The 24,255-nt window shown below is 46.1% G+C and overlaps 1 protein-coding gene across 1 annotated transcript in view; it reads left to right on the plus strand.

Annotated features, from left to right (window-relative positions):
* Positions 1–250: 250 nt before the first annotated feature.
* LOC140735302 (extracellular serine/threonine protein kinase FAM20C-like) overlaps positions 251–24,255 on the plus strand; it is a 107,755-nt gene continuing 83,750 nt past the window's right edge. Inside the window, exons 1-3 of the mRNA XM_073060185.1 lie at positions 251–446; positions 2,042–2,493; positions 11,499–11,671. Of these exons, the coding sequence (XP_072916286.1) occupies positions 2,048–2,493; positions 11,499–11,671 (619 nt within the window). The 5' untranslated portion in view covers positions 251–446; positions 2,042–2,047. The remainder of the gene's footprint in view (positions 447–2,041; positions 2,494–11,498; positions 11,672–24,255) is intronic.

Raw genomic sequence — 24,255 nt, forward strand, 5'->3', positions numbered from 1 at the left:
TTCCATCTATTACGCTGCATTTAAGAGTTACAGTAAACTCTGCCGGAAGGGGGTCAGGATCTCGCCCCGAAAGGGCGACTTTGCCTCTGTAGCCGCTGTTCGATCTGCCGAGTCTCTCCTGCCGTCACGATGAAGGGTCTCGGCCCGAAACGTCAACAGTTTATTCCCCTTCGTACACGCTGAGTTCCTCCAGCACTGTCTGTATACTCTTGACACGCCGATTGGGAAATGTTAAAGGATTTAAGAGCGCAGGGGAAGGACAGAAATGTAACCAAGGGCAGAGAGAGCGAGGGGGCCGGGTGGAGATACTGAGCAAACCTGTATGTTCAGGAACCCGCGGGTAACCAAAGACCTACCATCGCCCAAAGAACTGCCTTCGCCGTTTTAAGTTCAGGCAAATAAAAATCAGTTCGCCCGCTTGAACGGAATCAAACAAGCAGACTGTGGCAAGTATAAAGAAAACAATAGACAAGGGGGGAAACCTGGGACATCACGGTCTGGTGGCCAGACTGCGCTCGTGCTTTCCGCTGTTGGCAATGTACTCGCGCCGCGTTTCGATTTCAACCCGAAATATGTATACAGTATATAAATCATCTCCTCCCGTGTGTGCTGATCGGGCGGCTGGCGGTGAGACTTGCTCCTGGAACCAGCTCCGCACAAGGCGGCTGTGCCGGTGCCCTAACGCGGCCGGCTCCCTCTGCCGCTTACGTCTCTCTCGCTCTCTCTCTCTCTAAAACCTCACATCTCTTCCTCTCTGACTACCCCCTCCCCTGGCCTGGCTGCCTTCTCTCCCCCAGTCACCCCTTCTCTAACCGTCTTCTCCGCCCCCACCCCCGTCACTCCCTTTTCCTCCTGTCTCTCATTCACTCTTTGTCTTTCTCCTGTCTCTATCCCAAATTCTCTTTCTCCAATACTCTCTCTTTCGCTGTCACTTTCACCTTCTCTCAGTCCCTTTCTCACCCTTTGTCCCTCTCCCACTCTATACCCCCTTTCTCCCCCGATTACTGTATCATCGTGTCTCACTTCATTTTCTTTCCTGTCACCGTCCTTCTCTCTCCCCCCTCCTATGTCGATCCTCCCCCTCTCTGTCTAGTCTTCTCTCTGTCAGTGATTTCTCTCTCTCTCTCTTCTGTCCGTCAGCCTCTCCCCTCTTCCTTCCGTAGCTCCCCTATCTCTAACTTATTCTCTCTGCCACGGTGATATCTCTCTATATATCTTTGTCCCCCAGTTATTATCTGTATTGTGATTTTCCCCCTCTCGTTCCCTGACGGGGGAGGAGGAGGGACGAGGAGGTGGGTGGGGATTAAAAGCCGCCCCTTCGCTCTGATTGGAAGCGGTGGGCCATTGCAAGTGGCCAGGGGTGGGGGAAATCTTCCAGCTCCGGGGATCGTCGCCACCCAGATCTTTCCCCCTCCCCACCCCCTCTTTCTGGGACAAGACTCCGCCGGGACGGGAGAGCCGATTGGGGTACAGTTCGTCCAGACAACCCCTTCTTACCACACCCCCCCCCCCCGTATCCCTGTCTCTGGAGAAAGGTAGGGTTGGCTTTGTGGCGGGGAGTCACCATTACTCCTCCCATCCAGGGGAGGGGAGAAGGTTTAGAGTGTATGTGTGTGTGTGTGTGTTCGGTCTACTCTCCCCGACGCTGCCGGAGAGAGCGGCCGCCGGATTTCCAATCAGTGAGTGGCTCTGCGTCTGATGCACCTTCTCGGGACTCGATGGCTCGGTCTCGGTGAGCCGCCGGCAGGTTGAGAGCGAGAGGGAGACACTTTCACACACACTGCGCCAAGACAGATGAGCCAGGAGCGCCAAGACTTGGAATGTGAAGCCGTTTCCAGATGACACGGCGCTGATCGGAGCGCTCTGCCCCGCCGGTTGAGGGTTTGGAATCCCGCCTCCCTCCCCTCCTCTTGTTTCTCGTCCACTACCTCCTCTCTCTTTTTTCCTCTCCCTCTCTTCCCTTTTCTCCTCTCACTCCCTCCTTTTATCTCCCCGTCCCTCATCTCTTTTTTCCCTCCCCTCCTCTCCCACCCTCCATCAGACAACGATGCTGCCGCGGAGGTTCCGGGTATTGGTCGTAACCGTCTTCCTGGTCGCCTGCACCATGCACATCCTGACGGACTTGCTGCCCCGCCTGGAGAGGAGGTCGGCGGGGGGAGCCTCCGGCGGGCCGGGGGCAGCTGCGGCGGCCGGGGGAGGAGGAGGTGAGGCCGGCTGCCCCTGCCAGCAGCACCGCCCGCCCGGCTGGAACAAGCACACACTGCGCATCTTGCAGGACTTCGGCACGGCGCCGGCCGCTAACCGCAGCGGCAAGCGGCTGGTGTCCGAAGGCGAGCCGCGGGCTGCCGCTCGAAGCCGCCCCTCCAAACTGGCCGCCCTCTTCGGCCACCCGCTCTACCAGAGGCCGCCGCCGGCACTCCGCACCCAGGACATCCTCTTCAACGTCAACTCGGACATCAGGTTCAACCCCAAGGCCGGCGACCCCCGAGACTGGTAAGTCCTTGAGAGGCTGGGGGGGGGGGAAAGGGGGTGTGGGTGGTGATGTTCGTTCCTTTCTTGTCGGCTTTCGGCCCATCGGATTAGTCCGGGTTTCTCCCCTTAACCTAACATTCCCCTCAAATTCTGCCCGCACCCACACACATTTGGGACAATTTATAGTGTTAACCTACTCCGTACAAATCCTGTGTTTATTCCCCCCCCCCCCCCATTAACTCTCCTCAAATTCCACTATTCGCCTCCACACTCCGGGCGAGTAGCAGTGGCCGATAGACCGGCACTGATTTCCACTTCATTCTCCCAAAGTTTCCATGATTCTCCGCCCAACCTACACGCTGGAAGCAGTTTACAGCGGTCAGTGAACCGACACTCATCCCTTCATCTTCCCGTCAATAGTGCCAATTGGCTTAAACACTTGGGTCAATTTACAGTGGTCATTTTTAAGTTACTCTCCCTATGATCCTATCAACTCCCTCACCCCACCCCCAAAAAAATTCTACCCTGTACTTACCCGTTAGTCTGTTTCTCTATAGCAGAGAAACAGGTCCTTTGGCCCCAAACCTGGGCTAATTTATTCTACTTTAATATAATTATTTGGTTATCTTTCAATCTGCCTATTTATTTATTTATTAAGAGTGGGGTCCCCATCCTTTTTATGCCATGGACCCCTACCATTAACTGAGGGGGTCTGTGAACCCCTGATTTAGAGATACAACATAGGATCAGGCCTACCAGCTCAATGAGCCACATGAACCAACAGCCCACTTATTTACTCCAAGCCTAATCACAGGACAATTTACAATGACCAATTAAACTACTAACCGGTACGTGTTTGGACTGTGAGAGGAAACGGGGAAACCCCACGCGGTCACAAGGAGAATGTACAAACTTTCTGACAGAGGATGCTGGAATTGAACTCTGAACTCTGATGCCCCAAGCTGTAGTAGCGCTGTGCTAACAGCTGCACGACTGTGGCATCTTCCCCCCCCTCCCCAGATTCTACCCCTCACTTACACACTTGAGGTCTGTAACCGATACTTATTCCATTTCGTCCTCGCCACATCCCCATCGACTCTCCTCAGGTCCTACAATCAATCTAATCTGTTCTTTCTTAAGGAACTTTCAACCCCAATTTTCCTGCCATCCACCTACACAAAATTTAGTGTCCAATTGACCCACGACCTGCACACACCTCCTGTGGGGGGAAACTGGAGTTCCTAAGGCAATGTCCCTTTAAAACAGAGACGTCCTTTTAGAACAGAGATGAGGAGAAATTTCTTCAGCCACAGGGACGTGAATCTGTGAGACTCTTTGCCACGAATGGCTGTGGAGGTCAAGTGGTTGGGTATATTTAAAGTGGAGATTAGCATGTTTTTGGTTAATCAGGGTGTCAAAGGTTATGGAGAGAAAGCAGGAGAAAGGGGTTGAGAGGTATAAAGCAGTTATGTTGGAATGGCGGAGCCGAGTCCACTGAACCAAACCGTCTGATTTCCACTCCCATATCTTATAGTTTTATTGAACCACCCCCCCCCCCCCCCGTCAGAGGGAGAATATGCAAATTCCATGCAGACTGTTCCCAAGGTTGAGACTGAACCTGTGATTCTGGAGTGCTGTGTCTCTGGTTACGTCAGTGTACCCCCTTCTCACACCCGGGGTATTCAGAAGATGAGGATCCAAGAGGAGAGAGTTGGCAGGCCTGAGGGTTGAGTGTTGGTCTTTCCGATCTATCGCTCTCTGCTGAAGGCAGAATAACCAAAAGTGAGGAGGAAGAGATGTTTTCTCGACTTGCTGAGTGGTTGGGGGCAGGACGACAGATGAGTGTAAAGACGAAAGGGTTTTGGATGAGAGTTGAGTTGACTGGATGGAGGTGAACTGTGGGGTGTGGCAGTTACGTAGCAGTTAGTGCCACGTTGTTTCAGCTCAGAGTTCGGAGTTCAGTTCCGGCGCAGTCTTTGAGGAGTTTGCTTGTTCTCCCAGTAAGCACATGGGTTTCCTGTGGTGCTTTGGATTCCATCCACAGCCCAAAGACGGACTGGTTAGTATGTTAGTTGGGCATTGTAATTAGACCGTGGTTTAATTGGTGGGTTGCTGGACAGCACGGCTTGAAGGGCCCAAAGGGTCTGTCCCATGTTGTTATCTCTAAATAAATCAAAAACTTATTCCCTGGTGAGAAGTGAGAAATAACAAATACAAGGGAGCATGATTGGAGCAAAGTATGGGGTGGGGGGGATGATGCCAGAGGTGGTTTTTTCACACGGAGAGGTGGGTGGGTAGTAAACGATGCCAGGGGTGGTGGTAGAGGGAGAAACATTAGAGAACACGGAACACTACATTTAGCCCATGATGTTGTGCTGACTTTTTAACCTATTTTAAGATCAATCTATATCTTCCATCCAAAATAGCCTTTCATTGTTCTAATGGAACAGAGACATTTAAGAGCAACGTTCCCTCTTAATATTTTTTTACAGCTGTGCGGACTAACCACTGCTCTGTGCAGGAAATTTTTGCGTGGCCGGAAAACTCTGCAGCACTTTGATTTTTTTTTTGGTAACGTGTACAATGTATATTTAGAATGAGTAGCTGTGTGGTAACAAAGACAAAGTGCGCGAGAGCATTTTAGTTACTGCGCTGCCGCGCACCTGCATAGATTAGAGGGATAAGAGACTCATAGGTAGGCACATGGACGACAGAAAAATGGAGGGCTATGTAGGAGAGAAGCATTCAATTAATCTTCTTTTAATAGGTTAAAAGTTTGGTGCAACTTCATGGGCTTAGGTTGTACTGTGCTGTATTGTTCTGTGTTCTAAGGCAGCTGATGAAGACAGGCAGGGTTGTTCTAACATAGAGCCAATACTGCCTCGATGGGCAGAATGGCCCCTGTGTTACTTTTAACCTTGTGATTCAGAGTGGAGGGAGGGATCCCAGTTTGGATCTAGGAGCAGAGGGAGAGAGAGAGTATTCTGTCACCTCTTTCAGTCTATAAAGAGACTGTCTCAGACTTCTCTCTGCCTACTCTGACAATCTCTCTCTTCCTCTCTCGTCTTACTTACTCTCTCACAATCCCTCTTTCTCCCTCACTCCCCCTTACCCCCTTGCTCTCTCTCCCCCTTGCCACCTCTCCCTCTCAAACTTTTCTACCCCTGCCCCTTCTCTCCTCTGTGACCTCTCTCCTATCCCTGCACCCCCACTCTTACCCCCCCCCCCACCACAGAGATTTAGAGTCCTCGGAGGTGAGGACAGACTGGAAAGGCTGAGGCTCGTATACCTTCTTCTGAATGGTAGCAGCGCAAGGAGACCGTGACCTGGTTAGTGGTGGGGGTCTTTGATGATGGATGCTGCTTCCATGTGGATGTGTTAGTGGTGGAGGGGGGGAGGCTTTACCCATGATGGACTGGGCTGTATCCATTACTGTATAGAAACATAGAAAACCTGCAGCACAATACAGGCCTTTCAGCCCACAAAGTTGGCCGAACGTGTCCCTACCTTAAAATTACTAGGGTTGCCCGTAGCCCTTCATTTTTCTAAGCTCCATGTACCTATCCAAAAGTCTCTTAAAAGATCCTATTGTATCTGCCTCCACCACTGTTGCCAGCAGCCCATTCTACACACTCACCACTCTCTGAGTAAAAACTTACCCCTGATGTCTCCTCTGTACCTATTCCCCAGCACCTTAAACCTGTGTCCTCTTGTGGCAGCCATTTCAGCCCTGGGAAAAAGCCTCTGACTATCCACACGATCAATGCCTCTCATCATCCGTCGCTCCAAGGAGAAAAGGCCGAGTTCACTCAACCTGTTTTCATAAGGCATGCTCCCCAATCCAGGCAACATCCTTGTAAATCTCCTCTGCACCCTTTCTATGGCTTCCATATCCTTCCTGTAGTGAGGCGACCAGAACTGAGCACAGTACTCCAAGTAGGATTTTGTAGGATTTTCCTTTAAAGAGCATTGGTGTTTCTATACCAGGCTGTGATGCAGCCAGTAAATATACTCTCCATCAGACATCTATAGAAGTTTGGCAAAGTTTTAGATGTCATGCCAAATCTTTGCAAACTCCTAAGGAAGTAGATGTGTTGCCATGCTTTCTTCATAGTTGCACCTGCGTGATGGGCCCAGGACAGATCCTCTGAAACGATAATGCCGAGGAATTTAATGGTGTTGACCCTCTCCACCTGTGGCTCATGGACTTCTCGGTTTCCTCCTCCTGAAGTCAATAATCAGCTCCTTATGTCTTGCTGATAATGAGTGACATTGAACTGGCAGTCAGGAAGGGGGAGAGGAGGCAGAATGTTCCATCACATTTGCACAGGATTTGAGAAAGCCATGAACTGCGAGGCTGGAGATTGGGATGAGTCTAACATTCAGATGATGGACTGAATGGCCTACTCTGTCTCATGAACATTCAGTGATACTATGTTGAAACACTTAAGGGGAAGGTGAGAAGCATGTTTTGCACAGTGGTGAGAGGATGCTCCTTGGAAGGGTGGTTTAGACTGGGTCCTCTGTGAGTTTGACCACGATGTCTTACTGCCAACATGGATTGGAACTGGGGTTAGGAGACATGAGAGACTGCAGAAGCTAGAAACTGAAGAAAAACCTAAAAATGCTGGAGGCCCTTTAAGGATCTCGATTCAAAACATCTCCCTTTGTGGATGCTGATTTCCCCTAGTTTTGTAGATGTTGCTCCAGATTCTAGCCTCTACAGTTCCTTGAAAGGTCTTGGCCGGAAATGTCAACTGGTTATTTCCCTCAATAAGTTCCCATTCGGTTCCTCCAGTGCTTTGTGCAGAATTGGGCTTTGTCGGATTAAACCTGATGGGCAGCACCTCAGTCTCCCCTGCTGGTAGAAGGGGCAGAGGGACCGGGGAGAAAGAATGGTGGGGGTGGGGGGGGGAAGAGAAAATGAGATGGGGGGAGAGAGAGAGAGAAAGGAACAGAGATAGAGAGTGAGTGAAAGAGACGGAGGGAGACAGATAGGGAAATAGGAGGGAGGGAGAAAGAGAGAGAAAGGGAGGGGGAAAGAAAGAAGGTGCAAGAGAGACAGGAGAGAAGAAAGAGACAGAAAAGGGGGAGAGACAGATAAGCAGAGAGAAATAGTCAGATGAGAGAGAGAGAGGTCACGAGAGAGGAGAGCAGAGAGGGAGAGAGAAGGAGACAGCTGGAAAGAGGGGGTTAAAAGTGACAGGGGGAGGGTAGACAGTTAGAAAGGAGATATCTTGGCCTGAAATCTACTGCTTGTCCCAATCTTATTTTTCTTGTGTGTTGTCCTTGGTGGTGCTTTGACGCGGAGACAGTCACTCCCCCTGCTCTCAGACTCCTCTGGAAAGGACTATTGTTCTCTCTGGCTTCAATGCTTGCCTTCCTTTATTGAAAAAGACCCATATTCTGTAGCCTGGTGGCAGCAGAGGCTGGAGCTGGGAACAAACTCTGCTTTTCAGTCCCTGTGGCGGGCAACAATTCATCTTTGGGTTAAATAAACACAGACATTTCCCACTCTCTCTCCTCCACAGATCTGTCTCTCTCGCTCTATCACAGTCCCCACTCTGCTCACTTTGCAACCCCCACCCTCTCGCACTCTTGACTCTCTCTCTCTCTCTCTCTCTCTCTCTCTCTCTCTCTCTCTCTCTCTCTCTCTCTCTCTCTCTCTCTCTCTCTCTCTCTCTCTCCTCTCTCTCTCCTCTCTCTCTCCTCTCTCTCTCCTCTCTCTCTCCTCTCTCTCTCCTCTCTCTCTCCTCTCTCTCTCCTCTCTCTCTCCTCTCTCTCTCCTCTGTCACATCCTTCAGTTACCACAGGCAGCCAGCCCGTGTCCCTGTCTCAGGCCTCTATCAGTCTGGTCATCCCAGCCCTCGCCCCCTCTCTTTCTCCCCCCTCGCCCTCTCTGCCCCCTCTCTCCCCCCTCACCCCTTCACCCTCCCTCTCTCTCCCTCCTCTTCAGTTTTCTGCCTCTCAACTGATCACCCCCCTCCCTTCCGACCTCTCCTCGTGGATCACAATGTAACCCCTCTCTGAACCCTGCTCTGCCTCTCGACCCTGCACTGCTCCATCCTACTTTGCCCTAGGCACCTCTCTCTCCTCTCCTGTCACCCCGTCCTCCCTCTCTCATCCCTGCCCACTGCCCACATGGTTATCACCCCTCCTCACTGCCCCTTTTTCTCTGACTACGGCCCCATTTTTGACATTGGGATTTCCCTGTCCACCAAATGTGTTATTACCCTGTCAGGGGGGTGATGTCAGGTAGGTTGAAGAAACAAGGTAAGTGTTGTCTTCAGTGGGAATAACTTTCTGACTGAATTTGCAGCCACTGTCCTTCCCCAGTGTGACATTGGGATCCGAGGACAGGTTGTCAGATTTTCTAGCCACACGCTCAAAGCTCTCATTCCTTTTCCCCAGAACGTAGGCTCTGTATAATTTTCCAATGACAGATCATTTGCTAAATCTGGCGCGACGATCGTTTGTGCAAGAGTCTCTCCTGTTACGTTCCTTTTCAGCATCCCTTCCCCACTTCTCTTTTTGTGCTTTTTCCTTCTCCCTGCCATGTTTCCATCTTCCAATTTCTTCCCCTTCCCCCACCCTCACTCCATTTCTCTTTCCTGTGTAGAGCCGCAGATGCTCGCTCGTTAGTAGAAGCACAGTGATGTTAAGAACCTCGTTACATTATTTATCTGGAAACAGAGTCCAGAGTAACCCCTTCCAGCCCTTCGAGCCAGACTGCCCAGCAACCCACTGCTTTAACCCTAGCTGAATCACAGGACGATTAATAATGACCAATTAAACTTCTAAAGCGTACATTTTTGGAATGTGGGAGGAAACCGGAATGCACACGGGAAGGACTGCTCAAACTCCTTACGCACGGCGACGGGAATCGAACCCGGGTCACTGGGGCTGTGAAGCGAGGCGCTGACCATTTCGTTACCCCACCACCGCCCTGAGTGACAATCTACACCCCAATCCAACAGCTGTTACCATGCTGCGATTGAAACTCGGGCCTGAAGGTTCCAGTCTCAAGCTTCTGTATTGCTAGTCAGCTGACTTAACCAATAACCAGCCACTGCACTTGTGGGCAGTGCTATTGGCATAGTAGTTTCTGTGAAGTTATTAAAGAGCCAACAACCCATTGGTGTCGTTCAGGCTCTCTGGTTTTCTTTCACATTCCAAAGACGTACAGGTTAGATTTAGGGTTAGTGAGATGTGGGCATGCTATGGTGACATCAGAATATATATTTGCCTTTACTTAAGGTGGCACAGTTGGGTGGGGTTGGGGGTGGGATGTGGCAATGCGCCTCTTCCACAGGACGTGTAAGGTGCCTCTTTCATCTACAAGCCTGCAAGTCTCCCTTGGCCAAGGTGTAGCACCTGCTTAGCCTCCTGATCGGGGACATCGTGAAGCCATGGGAGCAGGTGGTGGATGGTTTTATGAGCAGATGATGCATATGACAAGTCCTGGTTCTGTGACCACTAACACCAGGCAGACAATCTCTGAAAAGAATTGATAATGGCTGGGGCAACTTCTATAGATAAATTTGCCAAGAATGATCATTGCCACAGAACGACCATGATTGCCCACATCGTACGGTATGGCACATAACGATCAGTAGTGTAACAGTAAATGTTATGTTATTACAGTGTCAGTGACCCTTGTCTGTAAGTAGTTTGTATGCTCCCTGATTCGCTGTGTAGGTTTCTTCACGGTGCTCCGGTTTCCTCCCACATTTCAAAGACGTATGGGTTAGTAGATTAATTAGCCTTGTGCGTATGATTGAGTGGAGTGAGCTGATTGTGCTGCAAGGACCTGTTACCATGGGTATAATTGGGTGGCGTAAGCTGATTGTGCTGCAAGGACCTGTTACCGTGGGTATAATTGGGTGGCGTAAGCTGATTGTGCTGCAAGGACCTGTTACCGTGGGTATAATTGGGTGGTGTGAGAGTGCTGCAAGGACCTGTTACCGTGGGTATAATTGGGTGGTGTGAGATTGTGCTGCAAGGACCTGTTACCGTGGGTATAATTGGGTGGAGTGAGTTGATTGTGCTGGGGGGACCTGTTACCATGCTGTATCTCTGAACAAAAATAAAGCCTTCAGCAGGTCAGGCCACATCTGTAGAAATAAATCAGAGTTAATGTTTCAGATCTGACACCCTTCATCAGAACCTGCTTCTCATACTTGGAACATCAACTCTGCTTCTCTGCAGATGCTTCCTGACTCAATGAGTACTTCTCACATTCTCACCACCCTCTGAATGAAGAAATTGCCCCTCAGATTCTCTTTAAGTATTTCACCTTTCACCTGTGACGTCTATTTCCACTCTCACTCAATATCAGCCTTCTTCCATTTACCCTTTATAATTTTGTATCCCTCTATCGAATCTCTCCTCAATCTAGTATGCTCCAGGGAATGAAACCTAATCTATTTGACTGTTAGGTCCTCAAATCAAATCCCGACAATGTCCTCCTAAACTTTCTTTGTTCTCTTTCTACGTCCTTCCTGTGGGTAAGTGACAGGAACTACACACATATTCCAAATTAGGCCTCGCCAATGTTTAATACAACTTCAACAAAACATCTCAACTCCTGTACTTTGATCTACCTATGAGGCCACTTCTAAGGATTTATGGATCTATACTCCCTGATCACTTTGTTCTTGGCACTCCCCAGTGCCCTATCATTCACTGTGTAAGTCTGACCCTGCTTTGCCATCTGCAGTGAATGAGGGACGGTACCTACTTGGTCATGGTGAGAACATACAAACTCCACACAGACAGCACCAGAGGTCTGGATCAAACATGGCTCACTGGAACTGTGAGGCAACAGGCCTACTAACTCTGCAAATTTTGTCACCGCAAATCCCCTTCTTTACCAGTGTGCCCTTGAAAATTGAGTCCTGATGAAGGGTCCTGATGCAAAACACCGGCTATTTATTCCTTTTCGGAGATGCTGCCGAGATCTACTGAGTTCCTGCACTTTGAAAATGGATTGACAGGTTTGACCTTCTAATCCTTTTTGTTTTCAGGGCGAACGAAGAGGAAGGTGACCTCTCGGCCCCCAGTGAAACGTCTATCGACTCGTACCCCAACTGGTTAAAATTCCACATCGGGATAAACCGTTATGAGTTGTACTCACGGCACAATCCGGCGATCGAGGCTTTGCTAGGGGATCTGGCCACTCAACACATCTCCAGTGTGGGTGAGAAAATCTCTCTTTCATTTATCAACTCTACCCCTATATCCCTAATCACTACAGAGGAAACACAGCACATATAATGTGTCTTTGTAAGGAGATAAGTTGTCCCTCTGAGAAAGTGACGTTGCAATTTCAGATCTCTCTGTGAAGGTATGCATAGCGGTGTCTTTATTAGGTACACCGGTATATCTGCTTGTTAATGCAAATATTTAATGCAACTGAAAGTCAGTGGATAAAAGCACACAGACGTGGTCAAGAGGTTCAGTTGTTGTTCAGACCAAACATCCGAATGGGGAAGAAATGTGATCTGAATGACTTTGACTGTGGAATGATTGCTGGTGCCAGACAGGGTGGTTTGATTATCTCAGAAAGTGCTGATCTCCTGGGATTTTCACAAATAATAGTCTCCAGAGTTGACAGAGAATGGTGCAAAAAAAAAAACCACAGAACATCCAGTGAGTGGCAGTTCTGTGGGTGAAAGTTTCTTGTTAATGAGAGGTCGGAGGAGAATGGCCAGACTGGTTCAAACCGACAGAAAGGTGACAGTAACTCAAATAATCGCACATTACAACAGCGGTGTGCAGAAGAGCATCTCTGAATGCACAACACATTGAACCTTGGAGTGGATGGGCTACAGCAGCGGAAGACCACAAACATACACTTTATTAGGTAGAGGAGGTGCCTAATAAAGTGCCATTGGGTGTAATCTGTCTTTGTAAGGAGATAAGTTGTCCCTCTGAGAAAGTGACTTCGAGATTACAGATCTGTGTGAAAATAATTCCTTGTCTTATTACCTCAAATTAAAAAAAAAACTGCATGAAGATGGAGGCGAATGAATAAAATCATTCTGGGACTAGCCAGTCCAACAGAGTGATTAAATACTGATGTCTCAAGGGAGAGGTGCTAACAGATATAGCAGAATACCATTACAAATGCACCTTAAGTTAAATTTGCTGAAATCGTGGGCCAGATAACAAGCACTGGCAGCTGAGAAAACAATATAAATGCCTCCAATTTACACAATGCAATATTCTAAATAACATCAGGGATTGTGTCAAATTAAAGTTGTTTCTCAAAGAGCCAACATATTTATTCCGAGGCAGTGTTGAGTCAAGAGCTGAATTGCTTACAGAATGTGCTGCTGTTCCTCATGTATTATTATGGGGAGCTAGAATATTATTATTCATTATTATGTATTTGTTGTGGCTGGCATGATGGTGGTTACACAATTGCTTCACGTCGCCAGTGATCGCCGGTCAGCACTACTCCCTCTAAGCTGCATAGTTACATGGCTGCACAGGAACCGCAATGCTCCCACACACATAGCCTTCATTGCCACATGGCTGGAATTTTCTTTTATATATTGTGAACATAATTTTAAATTGTGTTAATATAATTTTGAAATCTACATTAATATAATTGTGAAACACCCTGTAATTAATTATGTATTAGTAAATACAATCCATAAGTTTTTAAAATAATAAATGTACCACAACCCTTACTTTGAAACATTTTAGAGCTTTTATGTATTTGCATTCTCAGTGTTTCAAGTTACAACACTGTTACTAATCAAGAACCTATCAATCTCTGCTTTAAATATACTCAATGGCTTGGCCTCCACATCCGGCTATAGTAATGAAGAAGTGATTGGGGTTTGAAGGACACTCTCGGTCAAAGGCAATACTGACACACTGTTCCTTCTAAGTCACGCAGTCACACAGTAACTAAAAAGCTCCCGAGCACATAGCCTTCAGAATAAAGACAGATGAGAAAATGCCTACGAAATGTGGAAGATTTTCTTTGTACTGTATTTCTTTATACTCTTGAATTAATAAATAAAATCAAAAGTATTTGATTTTTCAATTTTCATTCTTAGTACTTGTAGAATGCATATATCAAAAAACACATTTAAAGTGCCACGCAGTTTTCAAGCTGTGTAAAAAATTTCCTGGTTAGAGCAATGGTTGGTCCGTGCAGCTGTAAAAACAATTAGCGGGAACGTTGCCAATCATGGTTGGATTTCCAGTGCTGTCTGTAAGGAGTTTATATGTTTTATTTAATTAATTAATTTGTTAATTCAGAAGCAGAATAGGATGTACCAAACCACAACAATCAGCTACCCACCAATTTAACCTCAGTCTAATCACAGGAGACCTTACAATCAGCCTACTAACTGCTACATCTTTGGTCTGTGGGATGAAACTGAAGCACCTGGAGGAAACCCACCCACGCACAGGAAGAACGTAGAAACTTTCTTACAGCGGACGTCGGAATTGAACTCCGATGCCCCAAGCTGTAACAGCGTCACGCTGACCACTGTGCTACAGTGGTGCCCCGTGACTGTATTGGTTTCCTCCGGGTGCTGGTGTTCTCTCCCGCGTTCCAGTAGGTTGTGGGGGTGCTACGTTGGTGCTGAATCGTGGTGAAACTTGCTGGGCTGCCCCAGCATGTCTGCAATGCAAGTGCTGTATTTCACTGTGTGTTTTTTGATGTACATGTGACAAAGTAAGCTGATCTTTAGATCTTGAATCGTTATTTTGCATGAAGTGGGAGGAGATTCAATCTATTGAATCAGTGCCAGCTTTTAAAGGAATCCCATCAATCTCACTTCCTGTTTATTCTCTCTCACGTGCCTCTAAACTCCAGCCCAATTATTCTATTGCCCAGCTACACAAGGGTTAATTTTCAATGGGCAATTAAACTTCCAACCCCCATACCTTTAGAGTGTGGCAGGAAATCGGAGCACCGTTGGGGGGGGGAACGCACAAACTCCACACGGACAGCACCTGAGGTCCAGGATTGAACCCACGTCTCTGGAATTCTAAGGGAGAAGTTCTATATGTCATCCCACTGACGTTTCGAGTAGAGAAGGCTGAGAGGGGCCTCAATGGAGGTCGATACATAAGAAAATAGTAATACAAACAAAATGCTGAAGGAGCTCAGAAGGTCAGGCAGCATCTATGGAGAGGAATAAAGAATCTAGATGAGATGAGGCCTGCGGTGGCTGACCTGCTTCAGGCCTCAACTCCTGTGTCAGTTTCCCACAGCCTTCAACTCCTTGATCTTTACAAAATCTGTCTGCTTCCTCACTAAATCCAGGCACGGCCCTCTGAAGCAGAGCATTTCAGAGAAGCACCACCCTCTGTGAGAAGACGTTCTCATGCACTGCAGCTGTGTAACACTGTCCCATCGTGCAAGCATCACTTGTGAAGTCAGAAGTGGAAAGAGTGAGCAATTTCAAGTTCCTGGCTGTCAATAGCTATGATAACTGAACCTGGCCCCACCATACCAAAGCAGCTATAAATAAGGCAAGGCAGCAGCTATATTTCATTCGGAGTTTGAAGAGATTTGGTTTGTCCCCTAAAACACTCAAAAACCTCTGCAGATATGGTGTGGAGAGCATTGTGACTGGCAGCATCACTGTCTGGTGTGGGGTGAGGGGCGGGGGGCTACTGCACAAGATCGAAGTAAGTGCAAAAAATTGTAAACTTAGTCAACTCCATCATGGGTACTAGTCTCAGAAGTATCCAAGACAATTAGTCTTCCGAAACACTTGTTGCACCTGTCAGCTACTTGTAATTCATGACCAAGCACACCTAGTTCTCTTTGTACTTCACACCTGCAGTCTCTCATTTAGACAATAAGCTGCCGGTGGATTCCTCTTACCGAGTTGCGTGATCTCACACTTCACCATGTTATGTGCCATTTGCCAAGTTTTCAATGATCCCCTGAACTGACAAATAACCTGTCACAGTGTTCTAATAGCCTGGTCACAACATGTTCTTTCACCTGCTTTCGTGGAAACCTGATAGTTCTCCCCTTCCATAGGTCATGAATATAAACTTGCAGGTCAAGATCTGACCCTTCAGCTTGAAGAAGATCAATTGTATAGATACAAGAGCTGCTGGAAATCTTGAGCAAAACGCAAAGTGCTGGAGGAACTCAGCAAGTCAGGCAGCGTCTGTGAAGGGGAGTCCAAGAAGGGAATCTGGGATAATCCTGGCAGAAAACAACGATGGTGAATCAGAATCAGGATATTTATCACCAGCATGTGCCTTGAAATTTGTTAACTTAGCAGCAGCAGTTCAATGCAAAACATAATCTAGAAGAAGAAAAAAGTAATACATAAATAAGTAAATCTTACTCAGTATACAGTACTTTATACAGTGTATGTATATTCAATAGATTAAAAATAGTGCAAAAAACAGAAATACTATTTTTTTTTAAAGTGAGTTAGTGTCAAAAGGTCCAATGTCCATTTAAGAATCAGATGACAGAAGGGAAGAATTTGTTCCTGAATCGCTGAGTGTGTGCCATCGGGCTTCTGTACCTCCTACCTGATGGTAACAGTGAGAAAAGGACATGCCCTGGGTGCTGGAGGTCCTTAATAATGGACGCTGCCTTTCTGAGACACCACTCCCTGAGGATGTCCTGGGTACTTTGTAGGCTAGTGCCCAAGCTGGTGGTGGTAGAGGCAGGAACTTCAATGACTTTTAGATAGGTACATGAAGATGAAGGAAATGGAAGGACACAGACATTGTGTAGGCAGAAGAGATTAGTTTAGTTGGCTATTTAATTGTTTTGGCACATCATTGTGGGCTGAAGGGCCTGTTCTGCGTTGTACTGTTCTGTGTTCTAAATAGTTGATGCTTTGGGGTGAGACCCTTTAATAGGACTGCCCTGGTGAAAGGTCTCACCCCAAGATGTCCACTGTTTATTCTTCTCCATACTTGCTGCCTGAACAACTAAATCCCTCTAGCATAGGGGTTCTTAATCTTTTTTTATGTCATGATCCAGTGAAGTCTATGGACCCCTTCTCAGAATAATGCATTGTAACAACTGTAATATGGTATGAAAATATCTGTGATTTCTATTGGTGACAAAGTCACAGCCACTGCTAATACTACCAGGGTTTGCTGTCTACATTCATCATTGAAGGAAAAGCTAAATTTCAGTTAGAGATCAGGGAAAATAAAGAGGTAAATTTTTTCCCGTCCAAGTTTGTGGGCCGTAGGTTAAGAAACCCTTCTTTAGCACTTTGTGTGTGAAGACTCATTATATCTGCTTGTGTGAAAACCAGTCTTCAATACATGTTAATAAACTTCTATTTGTAAGGTCGCAGCCCCAGACATGGACTATCTATTTCCCTCCATAGATGCTGCCTGACCTGCAGAGTTCCCCAGCATTTTGTGTGTGGTGCTCTGGATTTCCAGCATCTGCAGAATTTCTTGTGTTTACAAGCTATTTATACAATTAGCAGTTGCCTTCTGGGTAGAATGTCGAACAGTGCAGCATGGGAACGGGCCTTTCACCTCACAATTAAACCAACTAAATTAGAAAATAAATGTCCAATGAAACTAAAGCCTTCCACCTACACAAGTTCCATAGCCTTCCATTCTCTGAACATTCACGTGTCTAACTAAACACCCCTATTGTATCTGCCCCCGCCACTACCCCTGGCTGCACATTCCATACACCCACCACTCTCTGTGTATAAAAAATACTTGCCCTGTGCATCTCCACTGAACACCACCCCCACCATCACCTTAAATGCATGGCCTCTAGTTTTAGACATCTTTAAGAGATTCTGACAACCTAAGCTATCTATGCCTCTCATAATGTTGTGAACTTCTATCAGATCTCTGCTCGGCTTCCGCCACTCCAGAGGAAACAGCTTGTCAAGCTCCTTCTTACAACTCATACCCTCTAATCCATTTAAACCTCTTCTGAACACTCTCCACATCCCCTCTATATTAAGACTATCCTCCCCGTAACTTTGACGCCCTGACTAATCAAGAACCTGTCAACCTCCGCTTTAAGTAGACCCAATGACTTGACCACCACAGCCGTCGGTGGCAATGAATTTCCCAGCTTCACCACCCTCGGGCTGAAGAAATTCGTCTTCGTCTCTGTTCTAAAGTGCGCCACTGTAGTGTAGCGGAATGTGCAATGCTCTTACCGCTTGGGGGGTTCAGAGCTCCATTCCAGCACCGCCTGGAAGGAGATGCTACGTTCTTCCCGTGAGCGTGTGGGTTTCCTCCCACAAACCAAGGGTGTACCGATTTGTAGGTTAATTGGTCGTTGTAAATTGCCATGTGATTAGGCTAGGGTTAAATAGGTGGACCAGAAGGGCCTGTTCCAAGCTGTACCTCTAAATAAATAAAACGATGCCCTTGTATTCTGAAGCTGGACCCTCTATTCCTACAGTCCTCCCCTGTTGGAGTCATCCTCTCCATGTCCACTCTGTCAGGGCCATTCAATATTTGGTAAGCTTCAATGAGATCCCCCCCTTCATTCTTGGAACTGAATGCACTTTATTAAAATCCACTTCCTTATGAAAATCCATTTGGTGCTGATAGAGTTAATAATGAAGAGCAACTGTTTTTGAGGCAGACTACAGGAAAAGACAAGGATCTAGGTTGATTTGGCAACATTTGTGGAATACCTCCTGACAGTGAATCGTGTTAGAGATTGCCTAGCTCATCAGGAAAGTGGAAGACCATTCAACAGAATGTGCGAAGGACAATTGGACACATGCTTAGTGAGAAAATGATGGGGCTTCAAGGAAAGGGAAGGGCATTAGACTAACTGAATAGCTCTACCAGAGAGCGATAACACTCATTTTATTTATTGGCCTCCTTCTCTGTATTGGTGGAGCACTGAAGCAGGCCAATTTTCCAACTACATTACAGGTTCATAGGTTGATCTTCACATCCTTCCATTTAATCCCCTCTAATACTGGTATAGATTACCAACAATTGTACATCTGCTTTTGAATTGTACACATTCATAACAGGTTATAATCGGATTGGATTTATGTCAGCAAGTTTTCTTTTACCAATTTAAATTCAAGCAACATTTGCTACAGATTTCAGTAACAGAATTGTCTGTTTTGCTGATGATGGTGATTTGTGGCATTTCTTTGTGTTCCCTTGTGTAAGCTATCATAATGAGTAAGTTCACTCTATTAGTTACTTGATATTGATTGACTGTGCTGGGCATTGTTCATTAAGCGGGGCGTTTCTAAGATTAATGTGCACAAAATGCTGGAGGAACCCAGCAAGTCAGGCAGCATCTATGGAGGAATAAAGAACTGACATTTCGGGCTGAGAAGAAGGGTCTTGGCTCAAAATGTCGCCTCTTTTATTCCTCTTCCTAGATGCTGCCTGACCTGCTGAGTTCTTACACATTTTGAGTGTGTTGCTCTGGATTTCCAGCTTCTGCAGAATCTCTTGTGTTTGTATTTCTAAGATTGTTGCCCATCTCCTAACTGGGTACCTAATCCCACCCATTCATCAGTCTAAGCTCACCGACCTGCTGGGTAAACCAGCCTCATAGAAGTGGAGAGGGTGAGCAATTTCAAGTTCATGGATGTCAATATCTTTGTGGATCTAATGTGGTCTCAATATATTGATGCAGCTATAAAGAAGGCAATTCATCAGGAATTTGAGATTTGTTTTGTCGCCTAAAACACATGAAACTTCCACAAATGTACTGTGACAGGCTGCATCATTGACTGGTATGGTGGTGTGGGGGGCTACTGCACAGGATCGAAAGAAGCTACAGAAAGTTGTAAAATTACTCAGCTCCATCATGGGTACCAACTTCCATTGTATCTAATTCATCTTCAAGGAGCAGTGCCTGAGAAATGCAGCATCCATTACTAAGGACCCCTATCACCCAGGACACGCCTTCTCTTTGTTACCATCAGGGAGGAGGTACTGATTCAGGAACAGATTCTGCCCCTCTGTAGTCGATTTCTAAATGGGCATTGATCCCATGAACACTGCCTCACTATTTTATTATTTCTGTTTTTGCGCTATTTTTAATTTAGCTATTTAGTATACATATATATTTTACTGTAATTCATTGTTTTCTATATGTATCTTGTACTGTTGCCACAATATTTGTCAGTGATATTAAATCTGATTCTTGTTTGGATTCTGTCTTCTAGGTCAGAAACATATAGAATTAAAACTCCTCAACTATGTTTCAAATCTCTCCTTGGTCTCATCCTTCCCCCTCTCTCTTAGCTTCAGCCTGTTGTGTAGCACCCTGTCTCTAGGATTTCCTCTAGATCTCCCAGGTCTCTGTGCTGCTTTTTTGGCCAGTTACACATCTCCGATTGTTATTGTCATGGAGTCGTTTGTCTCTTCTGCACAACATGTTCATGCCATCCTTATCTCAGTTGCCAATACCTGGCCTGCACCAACCTTGAATCCAAAGACCCCTCCGTTAACGGTAGGGGTCCATGTCATAAAAAAGATTGGAAAACCCTGGTCTGCAAACTATCAAATGCTCTGTGTGTCTTCATCACTCTCTCAGGACGGGTACTCCAGATTCCAACCACACATTTGATGTTCTTCCTCAGACCCCTTCCAGGTTTAATTTCCCTCCCACATAGCCCTCCATTTTTCTTTCATTGCCTACCTAAGAGGTTCTTAAATGCCCCTAATATATCTGCCTCTACCACCACCCCAGGCAGGCCGTTCCATGCATTCACCACTCTCTGTGTAATAAAATCTGTCTCTCACATCCCCCTATACTTTCTTCCAATTCTGCCCTCTTGTATTAAAGTTTTCTGCCCTGGGAGAAGTCGCTGGTTGTCCATTCTATCTGTGCCTTTTATCAACTTGTACATCTCAATCAAGTCACTTATCCACCTTGGCTCCAAAAAGAAAAGCCCTTTCTCACTCAAACTTTCCTCAGAAGACATGCTCTCGATTCCAGGCAGCACCCCTGGTAAATCTCCACTTCCTCCTCTCTAAAGCTTCCACATCCTTCCTTTCAAGAGGTGATCAGAAATGAATACGGTGCTCCAAGTGTGGTCTAACTAGGGTTTTGCAAAGTCGTAACATTACCTTGCAGCTCTTGAACTCACTCCTTCTACTAATGAAGGCCAACTCACCATGTGCCCTCTTAACCTCAAAACTGTGCACAAAGTCTTCACCTAACCAATCTCCTTATTCTCATTTTCTGTGGCTCAGCTAATGAAAGCAAGGATTCTTTATGCCCTCTTGTTCAAGCTGTGTATGAGTGTTGCATCTTTCAGAAGTCCCTGGAGTTGTACACTACGTTCTCCTTGTTTCTCAAAGCCTTCTCAGTCTGTACCGTTCCTTGTGTCTGTTCTATTGTTAATTGTTCTCCTAGAGTGCATCACCTTGCACTTACCAACATTGTTCAAGTTCATTGTCATTCAACCATACACATGTATACAGCTATGTGAAAAAACATTCCTATGTAAAACACAGCATATATATCACATGCAGTACATAAAATAATCAGAATCAGGTTTAGTGTCACCAGGATATATCGTGAAATTTGTTTTAATGTGGCAGCAGTACAATGAAATGCATAGTAATAAAACATTATTATTGTAAATTATAGTAAGAATTAAACATGTATTTAAAAAGTTAAGTTAGATAAATAGCGCAGAAAGAGGAAATAAAGTAGTGAGGTAGTGTTTGTGGGGTCAATGTCCACTCAGAAATCGGATGGCAGAGGGGAAGAGGATGTTCCTGAATCACTGAGTGTGTGCCTTCAGGCTCCTGCACCTCCCTGACGGTAGCAAGGAGAAGAGGGCATGGCCTGGCTGATGGGGATCCTTAATGACAGATGCTGCCTTTTTGAGGCATCGTTCCTTGAAGATGTCCTGGATACTGGGTAGACGTGCCCATGATGGAGCTGACTGAGTTTATAACTTTCTGCAGCTTATTTCAATCTTGTCCAGTGTCTCCCCCCCCCCCACTCCATACCAGACAGCGATGCAGCCAGTTAGAATATAAACACAGAAATAATATTAACACAGTAACATTAAGAGATAATTGAAAGGATCTGTTGATGTACAAGTTGACATAAAGTGCACAGATGACTGTCATGTTCTGCTGTCTACCCATTTGTTCAGTATCACGCCATAGTCTACAACTATCCTGCTTTGTTATCGGCAACACCATCAGCTGTTCATATCGTCTCCATTCTGGACTTTCTTTTTCCCCCTTCCCATCGGGCAGAAGATACAAAAACCTGAAATCACATAACACTAGGCTCAAGGACAGCTTCTACCCTGCTGTTAATAGACTATTAGACAATTTACTAGTACAATAAGATGGATTCCTGACCTCACAATCTACTTCCCCTTGCCCTTACTGTCTGCCTGTAACTGTTATACTTTTCTTTAACGGACTGATCTGAAGACATCTGGATGGCATACTAAATAAAGTTTTTTTTTATTGTACCTCAGAACATGTGGACAATTCTAAAACGAGGAGTAATTTGCAGTCATATGGAATCCATTCACTTTACGTCCCTGTAGCACATACCACCAATTGCTGACAGGTTTCCAAAAGCAGCCCTCCACCATTACCCTCTGCCTCCTATTAATCATCCAATGTGACATGTCCAGGACATGACCATAGGGATATTGAAACACGCAGTGAAATGCGTTGTTTCTGTCAATATCCTGAGGGCGCCGTGCTTCTGGCGCCAGCAAAGGATGCCCACAACTCACGAACTTTAACCTGGATTGAGAGAGGAATTCGGCGCACCCAGAGGAAGCCTGCAGGGTGGCGGGGTGAATGTATGAATTCCCTGAGGCAGGGGCGGGAGTTGAACCCTGATCACTGTCACGGTATGCAGATCATTATTAGCTTAGTGTTGTCATGTGTCCCCTTTCGCATTTGGCAGAAGATACCGAAGCCCGAATGCACATCGCGCAAGGCTCAAGGACATTTTTCACCCCGCTGTTAAAATGGTTCCTTAGTACAAAGGAAATATAGATTCTCATAGAAGTCATGAACAAATCGCTTGGCACCTCACTGGGGTGGAAGTCCATAAGGAGTTTCTGTGTCCCCCCCACCCCTGATCGCGTGGGTTTCCTCCTGGTGCCCTGTTTCTTCCCACATTCCAGACAGACATACAGGTTAGCGTTAGTAAATCGTGAGCACTCTGTGCTGGTGGCCAAAGCATGGCGACAGTTGCAGGCTCGTGTCCGCAGACTCTGTTGGTCGTTGACGCAAACGGCACATTTCACGAGCACAAGAAGTTCTGCAGGCGCTGGACATCCAGAGCAACAGACACTCACACACTAAGTGCTGGAGGAACTTAGCAGGTCAGGCAGCATCTATGGAAATTGATAAACTGGCAACGTTTCAGGCCAAGACCCTTCATAAGTGCTGATGAAGGGCCTTGGCCTGAAATGCCATTTCCTAGATGCTGCCTGACCTGCTGAGTTCCTCCTTCATTTTGTGTGAGTTGCAACGCATTCCTCTGTATGTTTCGATGTTTCAATATACATGTGACGAGCAAAGATGATCATCATCTCTCTTTAAGGTCTTGCCCAGTTATAACCCTGCAATGTATTGCCCCACATAACACTGACTGGAAACAGTTTCTAATCAAATGCACTTCGGTCTGAATTAGCCATCGACCGCAGCAAATAATTTTTCTAAAAAAAAAGAATCCACCACATGGATGGTTGAAAAGAAATGCATTCTGTTTGCCTGCAGCAAGTCACACAATACAGGGTAATAATATTGCCGGGAAGCTATCTTCAAAGGCAGGTATAAAATAGCATAGTAATGGAAATAAAATGGGAGTTAGGAGGTTGCATTTCAATCAGGGTGTTTTAATTTCACACCCATCTGCGAGAACGCAGGTCACAATGCTATCTGATGGAATAGGTGCTGTTTGTGATTTTGAATTAAAAAATAAATTGGGAGCGCATTGCTGTTAGAGTGCAGGCTTTACGGGGACTGGTTAGCGTGCTGCTAATGACACGACACTGTGGTTGATTCAACATCTTGCTGATGGACAGACTGTAACTGATGATTGGCAGATGGGTTCAAGGCGACAGAATGACGGTGACCTTGTCCTGAATTACCGTCAGTTCTGACATTGTAGAATTGCTAATTCTCCCTCAGACTATATTTCCTCATCTTACACTAATGCTGTTCTTTTTTTATTGCTTTTTAATCATGAGCGTAGAGCATAGAACATAGAAGTCACTTTCAAGGACTCTTCATCTCATGTTCTCGATAATTATTGCTTATTTATTTATTATTACTATTTGCTTTTTTGCATTTGAAAAGTTGTTGTCTTCATCACTCTAGAGAACACCCTAGTTAGGTGGTCTTTCATTGATCCTGTCAAAGTTATTATTCTGTAGATTTATTGAATATGCCTGCAAGAAAATGAAAATCAGAGTTGTATGTGGTGACATATATATACTTTGTTAATAAAATTCACTTTGAACCTTGAGCATTACAACATAGTACAGGCCCTTCAGTCCACAATGTTGTACCAACTACATAAACTACTCTGGGATCAAGCGTCGCCACGCTTCTAGCGCCAATGGAGCATGCCCAGAACTCTCTAACACAAACCCTTCTGTCGTTGGAACGTGAGAGGAAGACAGAGCATCTGGGCAAGCCCACGCGGTCATGGGGGAGTTCGTACAAACTCTTACAAGACAGCGGCGGGAGTTGACTCTCTACTGCTGTAAAGATGATAAGGTCATGTACCTTGTCATGTATCATGATCTCAGTAAGTCATAAAGTCATAGAACATTATTGCACAGAACCAGGCACATC

Source organism: Hemitrygon akajei, chromosome 11 (assembly GCF_048418815.1).
Source record: "Hemitrygon akajei chromosome 11, sHemAka1.3, whole genome shotgun sequence".
NCBI lineage: Eukaryota > Metazoa > Chordata > Chondrichthyes > Myliobatiformes > Dasyatidae > Hemitrygon > Hemitrygon akajei.